Below are 21,539 nucleotides of genomic sequence, written 5' to 3' on the forward strand. Positions count from 1 at the left end.
TAACATCTGACAAACAATACAGAGGAGCTGAAGGCTGCTATCAAAGCAACCTGGGCTTCAATAACGCCTCAGCAGTGCCACAGGCTGATCGCCTCCATTCCACGGCGCACTGAAGCAGTAATTCCTGCAAAAGGAGCCCCAACCAAGTATTGAGTGCATAATTAAACCTACTTTGGAGATCTTGAACATTTCTGTTTTGTAAATCTTTTTTTTATTGATCTTTGAGAAAATATTGTTGAAAAAAAATATTTTTTTGAGATACTGAATTTTTAATTTTCCTAAGCTGTAAGTCGTAACCATCAGAATTAAACCAAAAAGCTCTTGAAATATTTCAGTTTGTGTGCAATGAATCTAGAATATAAGAAAGTTTGCTTTTTTGAATTAAATTACAAAAAATAAAGATCTTTTCCATGGTATTCTATTTTTTTTTAGATGTACCTGTATATACTTTATATTATAATATATATATTATATATATATATATATATATATAAGATATAAAGATGCATGCAGATGTTTGGGCACCACTGGTTAAAAATTTCTATTACTGTGAATAGCAGTAGAAAATAAGTAGAAAATCTACTGAGAAAAACAACTTCCTGGGAACGTCTTATTAACTCATGGGAACGTATGTCGTGGCCACGAGATCATTTTGTCGAAGTAACAACATCCTTATGTCATGGCCTTGAGATGCTATGTTAAACTGCATTCCACCAAAATTCCAGTCAGCTTAATCAAACTTTATTGGCATGTGGAGCATTTACAGTAGGCTAATATTTTCAAAAGTATTCAGAAAGTTATGTAAAGAGATCGAAATGAAGGGGAAAAAATAAATATAAACGAATAGAAAAATATAACCAATAATAATAGTCTAATAATAATAATAATAATAATAATAATATACAAATATTATGTGAAAAAGATGATCAGTTATTGAACTTACTTGTAGGCCTATTTTATATTATGCACTTTATGTAACATTTATTCATGATAAACTTAACAGAGTGTCTATTTAGACTTAGTGTAAATAGCCCGCCTTGTTGGCTGAGTCTATGTACACTAGCTCCTCCCACCAACGTGTGAATCGGCTAGTCAGGATAACAAAAGACAGTCGTCTATCATTAGTTCCAGTGGCGCAGATGGTGAAACGTGTGTCATACTCATTTTGACATGATCGAATCTACCTTTTGACAAATTTTTTCTCCCTTTTCAAATTTCAAATCACATCAGAAAAGCATTTATTTTCAATGAAAATGAAGAAAATAATTTAAAAGTTGAAAATAAAGTATCGGGTATGGTTAGGTAGGTGTAGGGAGGGCTTTATTGTGCCAAGGTGGCATCCATTTAATAATTTGAATTAAAATTAAAATTTACACTCAATAAGTTATTATTGCATACTGTTTTATAATGTATTGCAACACTTAGGTGCAGACAGTTGCCATTATTTGCAATAAGTAGTATAAATAGCAGAAAATCCTGCTATTTTTAACAGTGTAAATATAATCTATATATTCTATAGCTATTTTCACCTAGTGTAAATAGCAAGAATGTAACATAAGGATGTTGTTACCTCGACAAAATGATCTCTGGCCACGACATAATTATCCCATGAGTTAATATGATGTCCCCCTCAAATTAATATCTTATGGCCACGACATATTATCACGTTCCCACAAGTTATGTTGTGCCCATGACAAAATTAAGTGAACCGAACATGTCACCTTACAGGAACCGTAGTTTGGGCCCCCAAAGAGATTTTTGTTCTTTCTGCTTGGCATACAATGGAAACCTCAAGAGATTTGAGCTCTCAGATAACTTTTACAAAGGTCTCAGAACATATGTAGCTTGTCACAAGTGGTGCAAATTTTGAAGCTTTATAATCTATAAACCTTGCCCCAGAAATCAGCAGAAAAAGTGATGATGTTATCTGTCATGATAGACAGAATAAGAATAAGAATATTTAAGAATAAGAATATTTGTTTTAAGAATAAAAATAAGGCACATGCAAGTAAGTTTTTAATGGAAAAGGACAACAAAGCAAGAGTTTGAATGTTTAGGATTTACATGAATTCCAGGGGACCACTAGGGGTAACTTTGTTTTTTGTGTTATAATGGACTCTATTATGAAGCCTTGGCCCTTTACCTAAAAAAAAAAAAAAAAAAAAAAAAAAAAAACCTCTTCCTCTTTATTGTTGTCATGTGATTCATTAACTTTAGTATAAATATCCCAGTATTTGTTCTAGTCTTTGTCTGAATTTGTACCTATATGATCGTGTGTTGTGGTGAGTTATTTATTTATTTATTTTTATTGTTTTGCATATTGTATCTCAACATCATTTGCCTTTTTCCTAAAATGGTTAAAGCTTTTTAGCACCATGTATGTTGCAGCAATCTGGTAGTCAGTGGTCTGGTTGTGACTGTTTTTACATCTTGTCCTTTGACAGCATTTGAGTGTATTTGATTTTATAGACATTGATAGATGCAATGTAAATCAAAACAAAAATGCACAGACCAGTGGCATGTTGCATGAAGCTATTTGAACAAACTCATGAGCTGGTTTAACTCTCAAAGTAAGTTTAGAGTTGACAAAAGATACAAATCCAACCTGGTTTAGATCAAGTTCAATGAACTCAAAACACTCAATATAAAGGTTCTGTCAACTCAGGTTTGAGCCAGAGGTTTGTGATTAACTATGGAGTGTGTGGATCTGAAAGCGAACAACCAATCACACTTAACATGGAGAGTGTCAGTTTGATTTTTAACAATTCACTTGTTGAAGATTAAGCAATATCATGATATTTACAACATTTACAAGGCAGGATTAAACACAACTGCTGCAGCAAAACTATGAAAAGGCAGCAGAAAGAAAATATCTGACTATAATCAATGCAACTGAATCAAATGAATTAGATTAATAGTTTATAGAAGTTCACAATTTAAAGAAAACAAAAGCTTAGTCACTTTAAAAGCTACATATTAAGTTACATTGTCTGGAGAGATTTCCAGTTTTTCAGTGTTCAAATTTTGTTTGTATTATATTTATTATGAAGGGGCAAATTATAATCTCGATAATGAAAACATTTACATGTTTGGAGATTTAATTTATTTTCATAAAGTTTGAGTAAACAGGAATATATTCTATGAAACATTTTTAAGTTTATTTAATTAAATATTTTAATGTTTTAAAATATATTTGGATTTATAGAAATCTAATATATTTACATGTACAGAAATGTAATTTGTAAATTAATATATGGATATATATTGCAAATTAATATATTTACATAGTCTGATATATAAATGTATTTAAATATAAAGAAAATAAATATATGTAAATATTTCCAATAAAAATATATTTACATATATTTAATATATGTGAAAAATATTAAAAAGTGGCCAAAATCCTAACCCTAATGTTGTGGGTTTGAGTCTCGGGCCGGCAATACCATGACTGAGGTGCCCTTGAGCAAGGCAGTGAACCCCCAACTACTCCCCGGCGCCGCAGCATAAATGATACCCACTGCTCCGGGTGTGTGTTCACTGCTGTGTGTGTGCACTTTGGATGGGTTAAAAGCAGAGCACCAATTCTGAGTATGGTTCACCATACCTGGCTGTATTTCACTTTAAAAAAAAACATCAAAAATTGACTAATTTGATTAATCATATGTGACCTGTGCTGGCACAATGAGCAAAATTTGTTATTGTTATTTTTAAATTCTCTATTAAAAAGCAAAATGATGTATGACAAAAAATGACTGAGCTACACCTGGTTGAAGTCAATAGAGTCAGCAAAGTCAATTTTGAGAAACATTTTAAAGTTAATGTTTTTCTGAAGGTTCCAAAACAAAATCAGCAAGCAACCATACCTTTAAAATCGCTGGTAATACCACCAAATTCGGCACACATTCATCTAGGAAGAAAAAGGTATATGTTCAACTTTTATATGTTCAAACAATGCATCTTTTCCTCTAATTCTTTTCTTAATAATAATGAATATATTAACTATAATATATTTTTATTTTATCTTCATTATTAAAAATAAGAACAAATATGCAACAGTATATCAAACATAAGAAAGAAACAAATCAAATCACATCTAAGCAGAATCAAGTAAGAAAAACAAATGATCAAATGTAAAAAATCACTGCATAGTCTTTAGTGTATTCATTACAAATAAAGTAGTTCAATCAAGATGGGTGAGTTATTCACGCTTGTCTTTTATTGTTGATTAACATTAATGAGACAGATGGACTTTTCACTTTATTGTAATGCACAATATAATGTTGATGTCACAAGGTGACGATCTTTAGGGGCGGAACCAAAATTCGGGAAGTTTGGTTCCGCCCGGAAGTGTTTCCGCCCGGACCGGAAAAACAGAACACCGGAATTTCCGGTAGCGCCGTAAGAAGGAAAATCAGGGAATTCGATGCACCTGTGCCTAGTTAGGGACAGCGGTTGGTGATTGGAGGATATGCTGGACAAGGCAGTACTTAAGGCCAAGTTATTTCACAGTCTGGGCGCTCTTTCTGGTGTGTGTGAAGCACTGTGTTGTGCCCGTCTTGGTGCGCTGCTGGCGGCTGTCTAACTCTCTCTCTCCCTCAGGCTGGAATTGTATGATTGTGAAGACATCGCGAACCTTAAAGGTTGAGAAGTGAACGGATTATACGGCGAACTGAGACGACGTGAAAAAGGGATTGGAAGCGGCATTGATGTGAGTACTAAGAGCCAGTCGAAAGTGCCCTGTGTATTGACCTGGCGTTGTGTAGATCTCTCCAGGAGGAGGAGGGCGGCCCTACCCCTAATATAGCGTGGTGGGAGAGCCGAAGGAATACTTATTGAAGTAGTCACAACGACGACATCACTAGCTAGGCCGCATATTCCATCGCCAGATCCGAACCAAGCGAAGTGAAGGAAGACGGTGTGTCCTTTTCGTACACTGAGTGTGGTGGGTGAGTCTTCATGCTGTGAAAACCTATAATTTTGACGTGGTGCTGTATATTGTTGTGGGCTGCTGTGTATTGCCGTGTGTCCTGTCAGATAAACCCTCCGCCTTCACGCTCTTCGTCGCGGGAGGACAAGGAGACTGCTGGTCCTAGCCTAGTTCAGTACAGTATATGTTGTGAGTGTGCTTCAGATCTCCGGAGATAGCACAGTACGCTGTGTCCAGCCCAGAGGTGAAAGCCATCCAAAGCAGAGTAACTGTGCTTTGCGTCCAAGTTGATACCTGTGGAGAGGAAAGGAAAGAGAGAGTGAGTAACACAAGGAGAAACAGAGGAAACCTGTACTTACAGTACGCTGTGGTTCAGCCCAGAGGTGAGAGCCATTCAAAGCAAACTAACTGTGCTATTGTGCCTAAGTTGATACCTGTGGAGAGAAAAGGAGAGAGAGTGGATAACACGAGGAGGAATAGAGCGAACTCTGTACTTACAGTACGCTGTGTCCAGCCCAGAGGTGAGAGCCATTCAAAGCAAACTAACTGTGCTATTGTGCCCAAGTTGATACCTGTGGAGAGAAAAGGAAAGAGAGAGTGAGTAACACAAGGAGAAACAGAGGAAACCTGTACTTACAGTACGCTGTGTTCAGCCCAGAGGTGGAGAGCCATTCAAAGCAAAACTAACTGTGCTAGTGTGCTCAAGTTGATGCCTGTGGAGAGAAAAAGGAGAGAGAGTGAATAACACGAGGAGGAATAGAGCGAACCCTGTACTTACAGTACGCTGTGTCCAGCCCAGAGGTGAGAGCCATTCAAAGCAAACTAACTGTGCTATTGTGCCCAAGTTGATACCTGTGGAGAGAAAAGGAGAGAGAGTGGGTAACACGAGGAGAGACCGAGGAAACCTGTACTTACGCCGCTGCCTGTGGAGAAAGCGAAAGCGAGTGAGCACCCAAGGAACGAACTGTGTGAACCAGTACTTACTGTGAGCTGTAATCAGCGAAGAGGTGAGAGCAAAACCAAGCTGAACTAACTGTGCCTGTGTGTCCCAGCCGTTGCCTGTGGAGAAAGAGAAAGAGAGTGAGCACCCAGAGAACGAACTGTGTGAACCAGTACTTACTGTGAGCTGCAATCAGCGAAGAGGTGAGAGCAAAACCAAGCCGAATTAACTGTGCCTTTGTGTCCCAGCCGTTGCCTGTGGAGGAAGAGAAAGAGAGTGAGCACCCCGAGAACGAACTGTGTGAACCAGTACTTACCGTGAGCTGTATTCAGCGAAGAGGAGGAAGAAGGAGGGCGCTACGGATACCTAAGACTCAGGCCGGGGCCCCGAGTCCCACGCCCCGGATCCCCGTGGCCCCCTTGCTCCCTGACCTCTTCCCGGCCATAACCCATCTGGAGGGCCGAGTCAGAGTTTAGTAGTTTAATTGCCCTTTCCCTATTCCCCAAGCTATTTTTAAATATTTAAATAAAGATTGTTTTATCACTTACTTGTTCTCGTGTTGTTTGGCCATTGGGTTGGCTTTGGGGACCTCCTCGAGGTGGAAGTTGAGAAGGGGTGTGGCTTAGTCAAAGCATAGCCAGCCCCTGGGTGTGACAGATTTGGCATGTCACGGAGTGACTTTGTAAGGGCGGAACTAAAAAATGACGGAGATTGGTTCCGCTCGGACCATAATTCCTCAAACCCCGGGAACTCCGGGAAGGGAAATTAGGGTTTTATTGATGGTTGATCGCAGGTGGATAGATGAACGGGGCGATCGTGGATTGGGCAGTATGAAGAGAATGAGTATGGAGTGGGAATCTGAAGAGAAGGAGGGGAGTTCTTTGTTTTATGTGAGCCGATACGGCGACCCCGGACCCTGCGTGAGTTGGAGGGTTCGGGGGAGTACAGTGGAAAGAAGGCAGAGGATATTGTTGAACGGGGCAAAGACGGAGACAAGGGATTTTGGCAGAAACAGAAACCGGGCTGAGTATATTGGGATGTCTAGAAACTGTGAAATGCTCCATGGATATCTTTGTAACAAATTCGGAGTGGTTGAAAAACAGGAAGACTCACCGGAAGTATCGCCGAAGGAGGCCTTTTCGACAGGGCACGTGGGCAGCAGGAGAAGTATCCAGGAGCTGGAAAGAAGAGGGAAAAGAGAATATCGTGTTAGTAACGGTGTGAGTACCCTAAACCATCGTACAGCAGTATAATCATCTGGAGTGAACCATCTGTGAGTGTTTTGTGAGTTGTGGCTTAGTATGTGAGCGGCCCCACTGGGGAGGAGGATGGTGGGTGGAGCCGGGACCAGTGAGCGAGAGAGGATGTTGGGTTGTTGTGGCGGCAACGTTTTAAATCTGAATATTCGTGGCATCAGTGTCTTCACGTATTCCAGGACGAGTCTTTGGTCAGACGGGGTTTTGAGACCTAAATTCACCAAGAGTGTGTGGAGTGCAGTGGGTGAGTCTTTTGGTCCTTTGCTGTGAGTGTATACACTTGGAAAATGCAGTGTTGTGTTGTGTCGTCAACAACCACCTTTCAGGCCCGAAAATCCTGTGAAGGAAGCGAGTACCGAGGCGGGCGAAAGAAAACATCTCCAATTATATGCCGTCAAATGACATCCTGCGTGTCTTCCCACGTGACGGTGGTGGGCCCATTTCAAGTAAGAACCAGTGTGGATATTGGGAAGTATCAATGGTGAGGAGTTACCGGCTGCTGTAGGAGGAAATCAGCTGTGCCTTAATATTGTGTTCTGCCCAGAGTGAAGTCCCAGTTATATTGGATGTACTTACCTTATGCCCAAAGCTAAAGCCAGCATATTGTGTTGTATACTCGCCTGTCTGCCCAGAGTGAAGTCCCAGTTGTATTGGATGTACTTACCTTATGCCCAAAGCTAAAGCCAGCATATTGTGTTGTACACTCGCCTGTCTGCCCAGAGTGAAGTCCCAGTTGTATTGGATGTACTTACCTTATGTCCAAAGCTAAAGCCAACATATTGTGTTGTACACTCGCCTGTATGCTCAAGTGAAACCCCAGTTGCCTTTCCTACGGACTTACTTGTGCCCCCGAGTGAAGAGCCAGCGGCCCCTCTGTCCACTATCCGTGTCCAGTCCTGTTACACTTACCTTTATGCTCTGTGCAGATCTAGCGGGTCCCTTTGAAGCGTCTACCTGCATGTCGACTCGTCACTCAGGATACAGAGACTGTGGAAACCCCCTCCCGTACACTTACCAGTACGGTTTTAGTTGGATCCCGGCAGCCCTTGGGCAGTTCCCCCAGCATCTGGACGACCGGGAGCAGAACCCGCTGGGCCGCCTCGGAGTTCGTCAAAAGTAGCAGCAGGTATCCATTGTGCATCCAAACTCTCAATACTTACCACTTGTATCTGTTACGTCCAGGAAAGGAGAAGGGCCTGGACAGTCGTCCTGCAAGCCAGCACAAAAACAAAGGGGCACTTGTGAATAAGCTGATTGTCGTCACATAGCCAGAAGGAAAGAGGAGTGAAGGACTCACCTGAGATCTCCCGTGACGGGAGTCTAAGAGACTCGAGACTGTTACTCTCCAAAAGGAGGGTTGGATTTTAGCCTCCCTTCCCCATACCCTTTTTTTTAGTAATTTAATAAAGTCTGTTTTAATATTTACTTACCGGCTCTCGTGTGTCTGGTCATTGGGGTGTTCTTGGGACCTCCTCGAGGTGGAAATTAGGAAGGGGCGTGACTCACAACATCGGTGGTCCGCTCCGACCTGTGACATTATACATCAGATATTTTCCCCCAACGGTTAACTAAATGTTCACTAAGACAAAACACATTGTTTGCATTTTTCCAATCAAAAAAATCCTGGGCCTGTTCCAAGATCCTGGTTCCAAACCGGTCCTGAAACCTTGCTAGTCTCAAACAAAGGTATCTATGACGTCATTAGGCAGAGCTTCCACTACAGACCACAGTTTGAAAAAAAACAATTTTTAAAAATCGCCAGAGTTCAGGTTAATTAATAACATTAACAATAAAATGCAAGGCATCTTCGTGCACACGCTTGAAATGTCAGTCAGCACGAGTAAGGTCCTTTTCGTGGCTTATCGTTCTTTTAACATCAATCAAGTCCCACACTTTTTCTCATTCCTGCATGTTCCTTTATAAACCGAAACCAAAACGCCAAACACAAATGCTTTGCTTCCGATGGACAAACAGAACTTTTTTAAAACAAAGTTAGACTCAGAAAACATATCTATAAAGAGAATTTTAGATGTTTAATTACTATGTGAAGCATTGTGTTCACTAGACAAGGGCTTAAATAACTAATTTTGTGAAAACCACAAATTTGACCAACATTGATATTTTTCGCTTGTTTTGGCTGTAGCTCGTAATTAGCCCGTGTGCATTCTGACTCATTTGCCAGCACGGGTCACATGTTTACTAAGAACTTACTCATTTTTGGTGATTATAAAGGGAGTAGTCTTTGTGCACTTTCTTGGCTATATAAACCATTCCGAATTTGAATAAAGGTTTTGTTTATCATGCTGCTAAGACCCAGAGGAAAAATGTATTGCTCAGTGGTTGCTCTTCCTAAGCTAGGGAGACTTAGTTGTGATTCTCATACATTTCTCATTATAGTATCAACAGTATCACAGATATTTCTCCTAAAATTCCTTAGGAGAAATAAAAGTAGACACAACTGAGACATGAGAAACTATTTGAGAAAAAATAAATAAAAATAGGGTCAAAACAGAGAATGTGGTGGAAGAAACAGAGATTATCTCTTTATTGTCTAGTTGTAATCTCTATGAAGACTCCATTGTAGGAATATTTTATTGCTCAGTGGTTGCTCTTTCTAAACTCAGGAGACTTAATTGTGATTCTCATTTATCTTTAATTTTAGCATCAGCAGTGTCTCAGATGTTTCTCCTAAAATTCAACGTTCAATGGGGGTGCTAGAGTGCTCAAACGAAATTAATAGCATCCTCAGTTTAAGCTGTAATGATGGCATTTAATTGCAAATTTGCCAACCTATCCAGTAGGTTTGCGCTCTGGAGATCGGTTTCTATTGAATGTGTTTGTGCAGCGTTGAGCAGTGTAGGCTTTTAAGTTAGAATCCACTCACCGCTGGAGTTTTTGTTCAGGTGTTGTGTTAATAATTTAAATAAGAAATTCATTGTGCAGCTTCGACAACTTTATTGATTATAACTTTGTGAGGTCAGGGTGAACTAAGATGAGTGATTATATATTAGATTAGAAATATTATATATATATATATATATATATATATATATCTGTCATGACAACTCTTGGAGAGATTTTCATGGTAATGTACATGACAATTTTAATGTATTTGGTCTTGGTGGAGTAGATCTGCTACGCTGCTGCTGATGCAGAGCAAGTCCCGAGACTTGCTACTGCCAATACATCCACAACATGCTGCTGTGTGCATGTAAGAAATATTGCTGCTGCAAAATATAACCTACATAAAATAACCCCCATATAGCATACATTAATCACCTGGTAGCATCTATAAAGGTGGAGCTAGGGAAGGTGGAGGGTTCTGAAACAAGCTGCAACTGCTACGACAAGCCCTAGTCATATATTTGAATGTTGAGCAGCTAGCTCATTGGCTTCATTGAGTTTCATGCCAGAACTCTGTATATATACAGTGTGCGTATATATATATATATATATTTATATATATATATATATATATATATATATATAGAGAGAGAGAGAGAGAGAGAGAGAGAGAGAGAGCACCCTCTCTAATTTAAGAAGCAACAGTGATTTTGATCATGGGGTACATCTGCTAGTGTACCAGCGTTATTTTTATTTTTTATTTTTTGGGGGGCATTAAAAAGTGTCTTCTTGTACAGCCCATTTTTGCATGCACATAAATGTAAGCAATTATTTCCTCTGTTAAATCATTGTACAATAAAACACTGTCTACATAAAACAACTTCAAATATGAAAGTGAATGTATTGTGTTTGATGGAAATGGTGTGGATAAATGACATTGAAGCTAACCAGAGGGAAGAAAAAAATAAAATAAAATAAAAAAAGAGATCTCTTTAACATTCCATATGTTTCTGCTAGACAGACATGAGGTTACTTAAACATCAAATGGAGACTTCCCAGAGGAAAGGAAAAACAAAAGTGAGCTCTCTTTAACATCTCAAAAAAATTCCTAGACAGAAATGAGGTTAAGATGGATTTTTTGCTCGAGTCTCCTGCTTCTTAAACTTCTCAAGCTCTCAAATTTGTTTCATTTGTCTCTCTACTTTTCAAAGTGTGCCAATGTCAAATGTCTCAATACGAGCTAAAACATTTTGACCATATAATATGTATTAATTGGTTATAGGTTGTGTCAGACAAAGGAGAGATGCAAAATGTGCAGTGTTATAGGTTGTGTCAGACAAAGGAGAGATGCACACTTAACTAGAGGACGCAGCACGAGTTCCCTAGAAGCGGAACTCCATATCTCTGTATCTTTTGAATCCTTATCTGCATATTGTTTCTTTATATTGTTTGTTGTTTTGCACAGACCTAAGCAGCTTTGTGTTTTATTTAATACAAATGTATTTCTCTTTATGCATTACATCAATATGCGAGCTGTGACACTGGTCTACTTTTTGGGTGGCAAAACTCATTTTTAGGGTGCAGCTGCCACCCTGTGCCACTCTTGTGGCCATGCCCCTGCTCTGAACCTGATCTAAACTGGGTTAAATTTATGTGATCTTGTCAGCTCTAAACCTATTCTGGAACTCAGAGTTTGTTCAACTAGCTTCATGCAACAGGGCTCCGGTTTCTATGGTTTCTTGTGTTCTCAGTTATTTCTTTGGTTACCAATTATGTTCACCTGAGTCTTGTTCAATTCCTCTTTTACCTGTGTATTTACAGCCCTTAGTTTCCTCAGTTTATTGTCTGGTATTATCTTAGTGGGGCTAAGCTGTTTTCATTGTTTTTGTCTTGGATTGCTCCTTTTTCTCTTGACTGGCCCTTTTGCACAGTGGATCTTTGCCTCAGTTTTCCTTTGCTTCTTGCCTGCAATGTAACAATATCAGCAGATCCCTTAAGACAGGGATCTCCAACCCTTCTCCTTGAGAGCTACCATCCTGCAGACTTCAGTTCCAACCCTGCTCCAACACACCTGTCTGTAATTATCAAGTAGCCCTGAACACCTTGATTAGCTGCTTCAGTTGTGTTTGATTGGGGTTGGAGCTGAAATCTGCAGGACAGTAGCTCTCCAGGAGCAGGGTTGGAGACCACTGCCTTAAGATATTTAGGTGAAGGAAAAAAAAAAACCCTGGGAGGAGCAAGACTCAACACGAGAGTCCCATCTTCCTCTCGGAGCAAACAATACACTAATTGTATATACTGTATCATCAAGTTTTACAATGTGTTGTACTATTTTGTGACAAATCAAACTGACAGCTCTGAAAGTAAATCATTATTGTAGGTTTACCATAGTAAGTTGGGGTAAGTCAAGAACACAGAAATAATCTGTAGTGCAGCTTTAACAGCAAAGAACAGACAGTGTGGCATTATAAGCAGATTGTGAACTAACCCTTTCAGCGTGAGTTTAAGGCAAATGTCATTTTTGAATGTATTACCTTATTTGGTTCCATGACGATGCGTCATGCTTACCACGTGACGCACCACTACCATTATAGCTTTGTATGCGTGAAAGAGGTGGGTAGAGTACCCAAAAACTGTACTCAAGTAAAAGTAAAAGTACTTATAGAAAAATGTATTCAAGTAAAACTAAAAGTAATAGTCTGAATAGTTAATTGAGTAAGAGTAAAAAAGTATCGGATAAAAAAAATAGTAGTTAGTTATTAGTTACTTTGGGTCATATACTGTATATCTATAGTCTATTTTTATTTTGATATATAGATACATTTATGTAATGTGTTTGTGTGTGTGTGTGTGTGTGTGTGTGTGTGTATGTATGTATGTATATATATATGTATGTGTATGTGTGTGTGTGTATATATTTATCAGCCTTTACGCCAGTCTTCAGTGTCACATAATCCTTCAGAAATCATTCCAATATGTTGATCTCCTATCAATGGTGTTCTTTTTAGCTTTCTATTCATCAGAGAATCCTAAACAAACTGTCACAGGTTCCAAAAAATATTAAGCATCAAAACTGTTTCCAGCGCTGGTAATAAATCAATATAAAGGTGCATCTCAATAATTTAGAATGTCATGGAAAAGTTTATATCTTTCAGTAATTCAACTAAAATTGCGAAACTCATGTATTAAATAAATTCAATGCACGCAGACTGAAGTAGTTTAAGTCTTTGGTTCTTTTAATTTTGATGATTTTGGCCCACATTTAACAAACCCACCAATTCACTATCTCAACAAATTAGAATACTTCATAAGACCAATAATAAAAAAACATTTTTAGTGAATTGTTGTCCTTCTGGAAAGTGTGTTAATTTACTGTACTTGTACTAAATACTTGGTAGGGGCTCCTTTTGCTTTAATTACTGCCTCAATTCGGCGTGGCATGGAGGTGATCAGTTTGTGGCACTGCTGAGGTGGTATGGAAGCCCAGGTTTCTTTGAAAGTGGCCTTCAGCTCATCTGCATTTTTTGGTCTCTCGTTTATCATTTTCCTCTTGACAATACCCCATAGATTCTCTCTGGGGTTCAGGTCTGGTGAGTTTGCTGGCCAGTCAAGCACACCAACATCATGGTCATTTAACCAACTTTTGGTGCTTTTGGCAGTGTGGGCAGGTGCCAAATCCTGCTGGAAAATGAAGTCAGCATCTTCAAAAAAAGCTGGTCAGCAGAAGGAAGCATGAAGTGCTCCAAAATTTCTTGGTAAACGGGTGCAGTGACTTTGGTTTACAAAAAACACAACTGACCAACACCAGCAGATGACATTGCACCCCAAATCATCACAGACTGTGAAAACTTAACACTGGACTTAAAGCAACTTGGGCTATGAGCTTCTCCACCCTTCCTCCAGACTCTAGGACCTTGGTTTCCAAATGAAATACAAAACTTGTTCTCATCTGAAAAGAGGACTTTGGACCACTGGGCAACAGTCCAGTTCTTCTTCTCCTTAGCCCAGGTAAGACGCCTCTGATGTTGTTTGTGGTTCAGGAGTGGCTTAGCAAGAGGAATACAACAACTGTAGCCAAATTCCTTGACACTTAAAAACTCTTGATGTCTTGACCCCAGCCTCAGTCCATTCCTTGTGAAGTTCACTCAAATTCTTGAATCGATTTTGCTTGACAATCCTCATAAAGCTGCGGTTCTCTCGGTTGGTTGTGCATCTTTTTCTTCCACAACTTTTCCTTCCACTCAACTTTCTGTTAACATGCTTGGATACAGCACTCTGTGAACAGCCAGCTTCTTTGGGCAATGAATATTTTGTGGCTTACCCTCCTTGTGAAGGGGTGTCAATGATTGTCTTCTGGACAACTGTCAGATCAGCAGTCTTCCCCATGATTGTGTGTAGCCTAGTGAACCAAACTGAGAGACCATTTTGAAGGCTCAGGAAACCTTTGCAGGTGTTTTGAGTTGATTAGCTGATTGCCATGTCACCATATTCTAATTTGTGGAGGTAGTGAATTGGTGGGTTTTTGTTAAATGTGAGCCAGAATAATCACAATTAAAAGAACCAAAGACTTAAACTACTTCAGTCTGTGTGCATTGAATTTATTGAATATACAAGTTTCACAATTTGAGTTGAATTACTGAAATAAATGAACTTTTCCACAACATTCTAATTTATTGAGATGCACCTGTATTAGAATGATCTCTGAAGGATCATATGACTCTGAAAACTGGAGTAACAGCTGATGAAAATTCTGATTTGCATAACTGAATTAAATTATATTTTAAAGTATATTAATTATGTATTATATATGTATAAATAACCTCTGACATGGAGAAGAGTGAAAACCTCACACGACAGCTAAGTTACCGAACATCTCAACATAACGAACCAAATGCACATTGATTGGATCTTCTGTCTGTTCTGCAAAATGTAAACAAATGTATATTTCTGCAAGTGTAAATATTGTGGAAATATCAATATTAATTGTGTCTAGGCTAAGGCATTCCTCCTGGAACAGAGCTAACGCAGGTTTGGATGTTAATTGTTTCATGATGTGTGGCTTTTTATTTAATGTGAGATATTATGGGTTTTGTTTTTATTTTATAAGTTACACATACAGCAAACCGGTAATATCATAGTGGTATCGTGTACTGTAATCGAATGTAACCTGTTGAACAGTAGACAGCGGTGTTCATCTAATAAAGATCTTCATCGCTAGCAAATAATAGCGTTTCAATTGACTGTAGATCCAAAGACACGTCTTAAAGGCTCTTGATGTTCTTAAACTGAGGAACTGAACAAATCATTCAAACTGATTTGTGAACCAATTAACTGGTTTGCCAACTGGTTTGATCAAGCCTTTGAACAGAATTGACTCAAAATAATTAATCATTCGCGAATGGGCATCGCTTATTGCCAAGAGAAAAGTGGACGGCGTGTTTGGAATAAACTGAAGCATTTAACGTATAGCATTAAGATAACGTAATGATAGGAGCGTGGCTCACAGTAACTAAGTAAAGTACAGTTCTTTCACTAAAAATATACTTAAGTAAGAGTAAAAGTACCCATCTTTAAATATACTCAAAGTATTAGTTACCCAAAAAAATGTAGTCAACTCACTACCCACCTCTGATGAGTGATGTATTGGTTTTATTTAAGTTTTCCTCTTTTCAAAATATTCACAAATGTGTTAGTTATATTATGAAATATCTGATTTTCACATTCTCGAATATGTACAAGTAAATGTATTTAGTCATTTAAATACCTTTATAATGATCATGTTGGTTGATCTATAAATTCATCCTCTCCTCCCAAAAGACATGAAAGTAAGTGAGATGAACTGGGAGATGAATGGCGTAGAATAGCATTTTAATTATCAACACAATGTGTATATGATATGAATAAAGCATGTTGTTAAATTGTGTTTGAAAGGATCATTATTTCCACTGACATCAGTGTGTATTTAACAAACTATAAATGTATTTTGTGCTTGTACTTATATAAATTTAAATGTCTGAAACATAAAATAAACATTATTTGGTTGAAAATGCTGAAATTTTGTAATATATGACACAATGAGCACATCCATCAGCACCAGACAAGGTGTAAAAGCAGTTTTGAATTTGCCAGTTGATCATGTGACGCACTGATCACACCGGTGTGATTGTACACTCCAGGGACCAGCCTAAAGTGATCACACTGGTGTGATCATTTGTGTTGAAGGGTTACGTGACACCAGGCCCCACATATCAATTGCTTCTAATTACACATTTAATGCAATATTTTTTTTTTTTTTAAACAGGTTAAGCTGTCATGGCTACTGGGAATACTTTCCTCACTATCCTTTATCTGCTTCTATACAGTTGTTTATGCAGAGCTGAAATTGATGTCAGGCATGTCGATAGAGTGGAGAAGGGCATGACAATGTCTAAAGATTTTCTCCAAAGTCTCGGTGAAGTTTTGAAAAAAGATGGGGAAGTCCAAAAAGTTTTCAAAGTCTTTGGTTCTCTTGGCAAAGTTGCAGCAAGTTTTGGCTTTATTGGGTCATTAATTAACTTCATCTTTGCATTCATTCCACAATCTGATCCAACACTTGCGTTCATGAAGGAACAATTTGCTGAGGTCAACCGTAAACTCAATTCTCTCGCCCTTCAAATTTCCACCCTGCAAACAGAAATGAAATGGACAAACTATGCAAGCAGCTATGGCAAAGATGAGAATGTGATCAAAAACTCCTGGGCCAAGTTAACAGAATTCATACAGACTGCTCCTTTTGCCTCCACACAGGAGCAGAAAACCAGACTGGCTGAGAGGTTTACCACTTTCTATGAAAACACTGGCACAGGGAACAGTGTTGCTAATTTATACAGATACATCACTGAGAACAATTCTGTCTGTTTGAATAAAAATCTCTTGAAGCTAATCATTGAGAAATCCAATGGTGATTTTAATGTCCTGGTGCAATACTCTGCCTACTTCGCCACTCTGATGGTTTCAGGACTAAAGTTAAATGTGTTTTATTACAACATGAAGGGCTATAATGGAGAAGTAAAGGCAAAAGAAGCAGTCACACTACTGTCCAACACTTTATCAGCCATGCAGGATGCCTTGATTGAGTGTGCTGGTGACTTTGAGAAATGGGCTTACAAGGACGCTGTTAAACTTGGCCGTGAACGATTCTCAAGTAGTGGAAAACTAGCTTCAGATATTAAGCATCATTTGGAGGGCAAGTTCCACTGGTTCAAATGGGTAGTAATTACCCACTCAAATGATGCTAAAAATGAGTTTACCTTTGGACGGTCAATTAAAATTGATGTTCAAGAAAAAACAGTTGTTCACATAATTCATCAATGGTTCACCATAATCATAAAAAGGGCTCTACAGTTGATCAAACATTAAGGACAATGTTAAATACAGTTTGCAAAAAGAATTATTAAATCTGACCATTACCCATCAGTGTGGAATGATGAAGAATGAGCTGCTCCACAGATTTGGTGCTAAAGTTACCAGCCATATACATTTTCTTCATGCTGTTACAAAACCATCAGATTATGCACAAACAGATGTGGCTGATATTAAACTGAGCTGTCAATTAGCAGGATGCCCTATTAACACTCCCAGAGACTTTAATATCTTCCTCCGAAAGAATATTGTGGTAAAGCCTTCCTGCTCAGATGTGAATTGTAAGCGTGGGGAATGTAAATCCATCAAGGACACCACACAAGTATTCTGCAAGTGCAATAAGATGTTCTATGGTCCAACTTGTGAGGAAAGCATTCAAAATATGATTGACTATGCAGCTCTTGAAGGTGAAATCAATGGAATGATCTATAAACCTGTCCCTGATCTGACAACAATTTATTTTAGTATCAAAGAGCTTAAAGACTACACAAAAGAAATAGTTGAATCTGTGAGACATGACATCCAGTGGACACAAATCTTTGTGAAATACAGCAATGTGATTCAGAAATTTCGCTACATCAACACATTACATTTACAACTTAGAAATGGTACAATAACCCAACACCACTATATTTCTGAAGTTGGAGCTCAGTTCACAGGAGGACACTCATTTCAATTTTATCTCAAAGAATTTGACCACATGATGATGGGCACTGGATTTGGAGACAAATACAACATTCTGGATATTTTTCGCAAGTTGCTGGTCCAGGACTCTCAAAGACAGTCTGTCACAGAATTTAACCATATAAAATACTACACTGACCAGATTGATTATGTGCGCTACATGTTTGCCCTTGAAAAGGAAGCTGTTTTAGCTTGGTCGAAATATTTAATGGTCACTGGAAAATCAGAGAACTTTGTTGAGAAGGTTTTTAAGGACTATGTTTCACGGCAGTGGAGACTCTTCAATAAAAATGGATGTGGCCCTCTAAAGGCTGCAGATCTTCAGAACAACCATTGCAAGGAGCAGTACCACAGCACAGCCCAGCAGCAGGTGAAAATTAAATGTGGTGGATTATTGAAGCCCTTCCCCGAGTCTGTGGGGTGTTCTGGAGGACAGTGGAGCGCTTTACCTGTGTGCTACTCTGAGCAGGTAAATGGGCGAGTTGAGTGCAAATCTGAAGGTGGAGTCACCGTCTGTAAGGCCTCATGCTCGCCTGGCTGGGGCTCTGCCACACACCCTCTGCCTGCTGAGTATAAATGCCCCAAAACACCCTGTCCATCCTTCACACCACACAAGTGTCACAATTGCACACAGAACAGTGTGTGTAAATACCATGAGGTCTGCACTGGCTCCTTTGGCACATGTCGTGAAACATGCCTAGTTAAACCCTGTGGAGTGAATGCCAAATGCTTGTCCTCCAATCATGATAGGAGCTGCACTTGTGTGAGCCCGTGGAAAGGAGACCCATACCAGGGCTGCAGGAGTCAAGATCTCCAGTGGGTTCAGACCAGAGGAGTCCCCAACAGTATGCAAACTCTTTTACTTTACATATACTTGCATTAGATATCTCTTTTACTTTACATATACTTGCATTAGATTATACTGATTATTTATTTTAATGTGTTTATGTTCTTGTTTTTTTTTAATGTAATGTATATTTTTTTGTTGCTTATTCTGACAGTTTCATTCTGTACCTGATCCCATATAATGGAATTATAAAATAATGCAATGGTATAACAATGGAATGAACTGATAAGCACAGAAAATTGAAGGACAGTTAATTTAGAAAAAAAAATATAAATATATAAAAGTGCACTTTATCTTTATGCTAAGACAACAGCATTGTATCTTCAAGATAGAGAAAGCTACTCTTAAAAGCTACATTACCTGCTTTTCCACTGTTTGGCCAGAGCGAGCCAAGGCTAACAAGCTGGGTGGGACCAGTATATTTCATGTACAAATGATTTATGATAAAATATGTTAGGGTGACACTTAATTTATTAATTTGTGTCAGAAGTGCACATCAATGATACCAAATCAAACTAAAATCTATCATTTCACATAAAAAGAGAACAAACAAACTTGTTCAGTCGCAGCTGTTCTATTTATTTGTAATCACAGAAATGCACATAACTCAGTTAGTCCATTAAAGTCCCAAGGGCGAACATATAATCCAGAAGAAAAATATTGAAAACCCTCATATGTTTGCATCAAATTTCTTTAGAATGAAAGAAATTTTATATTAAGTCTCCACAAAGCAATATAATCTGCTGATAGCATTTGCCCCAACTAGGCCCGAACAAGCCCCAGAAGTGACAGTGGAAACGCGACTGGCCCTGACATTTACTAGTATTCTTGTTTTTGGCCCGACAGTGGAAACATGGCTATTGGGCTTGATTAACCCATAAATCCTTGTGGTTCCCAGATGCTGTTCGTTCTAAAACCCAACTTGCAGTGTGCAGAGCCATTGGACCTGACAGTGGGTGGCACAGTGGATTTGTAAAGAATCAACGCTGCACCTATGAATATGACTGGAGAGAGTATCAGGCCAATAGTTATGAGGTACTCAGTGCTACATATTATTTTTATATTTAAAACCGAGATAAATGCATGTAGGACAATTAGACTGTGGGCAAGACAACGCATATTTTTCTACAGAAATTACTGTGTAAATAATGTGCAGGTGCTGGTTGATCCGTGTGGAGGACGTGGTTGGAAATGGATGGAAGGGGCACAGTGGAACATGGTCTCATATGGTGAATCAAAAAGGTTTCCTGGAGTCAAATACTACGTGTGTAGGTTAGTGCCAATACAAATACAATTCATAATACTCATCTTGCAAAGTTGATCTTGGCAGACTTTGAGAAAGAATTAATTGATCTCAGAAGTGACGGAAATGTTTTGAGTTTAAAATCATGTCTCATTGTGCATGTCTGTGATGGTGTTCTAATTTGCACTTTTTTTACACAATAGTGCGACACGTGATGGCCTTGTAGGGAAGCTTTTCAACACGAGACAAGGCTTTCTTTGCCATATTGCCAGGTACAGAGATACCAGAGATGGAAGTTTCTATGCTTTGGTTCCACAACCATGTGCCTGAAGAACGATACATGGTTGTGACTCACTGTTCAGTGCTCAAGTTTCTCTAGTTCATTTTTCAAGCTTTAAATTGGTAAAGGTGCTGTATTTATCTTTCGCAAGACATACTAGATCTTAATGCATAGAAGTTCCTAACTCTCGCAAAACATTTAAGAAAGTGGCAGAAACACATATTGTTATTGTTAGTCTTTTTATTCAGTTATTTTGCATTGGTATCTTTTTAGGATTAAAAAGAGTTCAAAAACATATTGGCTATTAATATTTGATGAAAGTTAACTAATGGAGTACAGTACATTCCCACCTACAGGATATGCTATGTACAGCTGCAGTAAAACCCAATGTTCTCTGCACAGTCAATATATTATGAACTCAGTGCCATAATGTCCTTTGCTGCCATCATGATGTAAAATTTGAAAGTGTGCAAATTTCAATTACAAATAAGTGCATTAATGTATGTTACTAGCTTCATATCGTTTGTCTTGCTACAGTTACTATTATGCATGAATTTTATGATATAAATATTAATATATCATCTATATCATATTAATAAAAAAATTATTCTTTTTTTATTAGTGCAATAGACTATATTTCTATCCTTCAAAGCCTTGTTTTCGTTTGCATTAAAACCATAAAACATCAACCTGTCTCTACTGCTCATCATTCACAGCAGATTCTGGATGAACAAACAGTTTGTGTGTGTGTGTGTGTATATATATATATATTAGGGTTGGGGAAGTTAACGCGTTATCGCATTAATTAATGCTGATGCAAAATCGAATCCAAGTCAGACGGTCAAGGTGCAATAATATGTAAATTTATTAAAAAGAATATAGAGAACAGAAACTACAAATCATAACTTGGAAACAAAACTCTTGATAATAATAACCATCTTCGAATATAGAGAATCAAATACAAGTCAAATGTTAGTACATTTTTAATAACAATCCATTTATGATGGATTGAACCCATCTAGTATTAATCAAAACATTACAATTATTCTGTCTGAATCAAAAGTATAAAAGTATTAAAGTTTCAAAGTATCTGAATTGAATAAAAACCTGTAAG

General features: G+C 38.3%; 2 protein-coding genes across 2 annotated transcripts; both read left to right on the top strand.

Annotated features, from left to right (window-relative positions):
- Nucleotides 1–2,205: 2,205 nt before the first annotated feature.
- LOC122141645 lies at nt 2,206–17,369 on the top strand. Its single transcript, XM_042749553.1, has 2 exons — nt 2,206–2,282; nt 16,272–17,369. The coding sequence occupies exon 2, from the start codon at nt 16,283–16,285 to the stop codon at nt 17,366–17,368; it is 1,086 nt and encodes a 361-aa protein (XP_042605487.1). The 5' UTR covers nt 2,206–2,282; nt 16,272–16,282; the 3' UTR covers nt 17,369.
- An 843-nt stretch (nt 17,370–18,212) lies between these two features.
- LOC109054385 lies at nt 18,213–21,114 on the top strand. Its single transcript, XM_042749561.1, has 4 exons — nt 18,213–18,900; nt 19,801–19,937; nt 20,059–20,174; nt 20,349–21,114. Exons 1-4 carry the CDS (start codon nt 18,216–18,218, stop codon nt 20,473–20,475), a joined length of 1,065 nt encoding a protein of 354 aa, XP_042605495.1. The 5' UTR covers nt 18,213–18,215; the 3' UTR covers nt 20,476–21,114.
- Nucleotides 21,115–21,539: the final 425 nt, after the last annotated feature.

Source organism: Cyprinus carpio, chromosome A4 (genome assembly GCF_018340385.1).
Source record: "Cyprinus carpio isolate SPL01 chromosome A4, ASM1834038v1, whole genome shotgun sequence".
In the NCBI taxonomy this organism is placed as follows: domain Eukaryota; kingdom Metazoa; phylum Chordata; class Actinopteri; order Cypriniformes; family Cyprinidae; genus Cyprinus; species Cyprinus carpio.

Coding starts and splice junctions, on each gene's coding strand:
- LOC109054385 (XM_042749561.1), top strand. CDS start 18,216: ATGTTTGCCCTTGAAAAGGAAGCTGTTTTAGCTTGGTCGAAATATTTA. Junction 18,901..19,800: donor GACCAGAGGAGTCCCCAACA/GTATGCAAACTC, acceptor TGTGGTTCCCAG/ATGCTGTTCGTTCTAAAACC. Junction 19,938..20,058: donor ATCAGGCCAATAGTTATGAG/GTACTCAGTGCT, acceptor AATAATGTGCAG/GTGCTGGTTGATCCGTGTGG.
- LOC122141645 (XM_042749553.1), top strand. CDS start 16,283: ATGGCTACTGGGAATACTTTCCTCACTATCCTTTATCTGCTTCTATAC.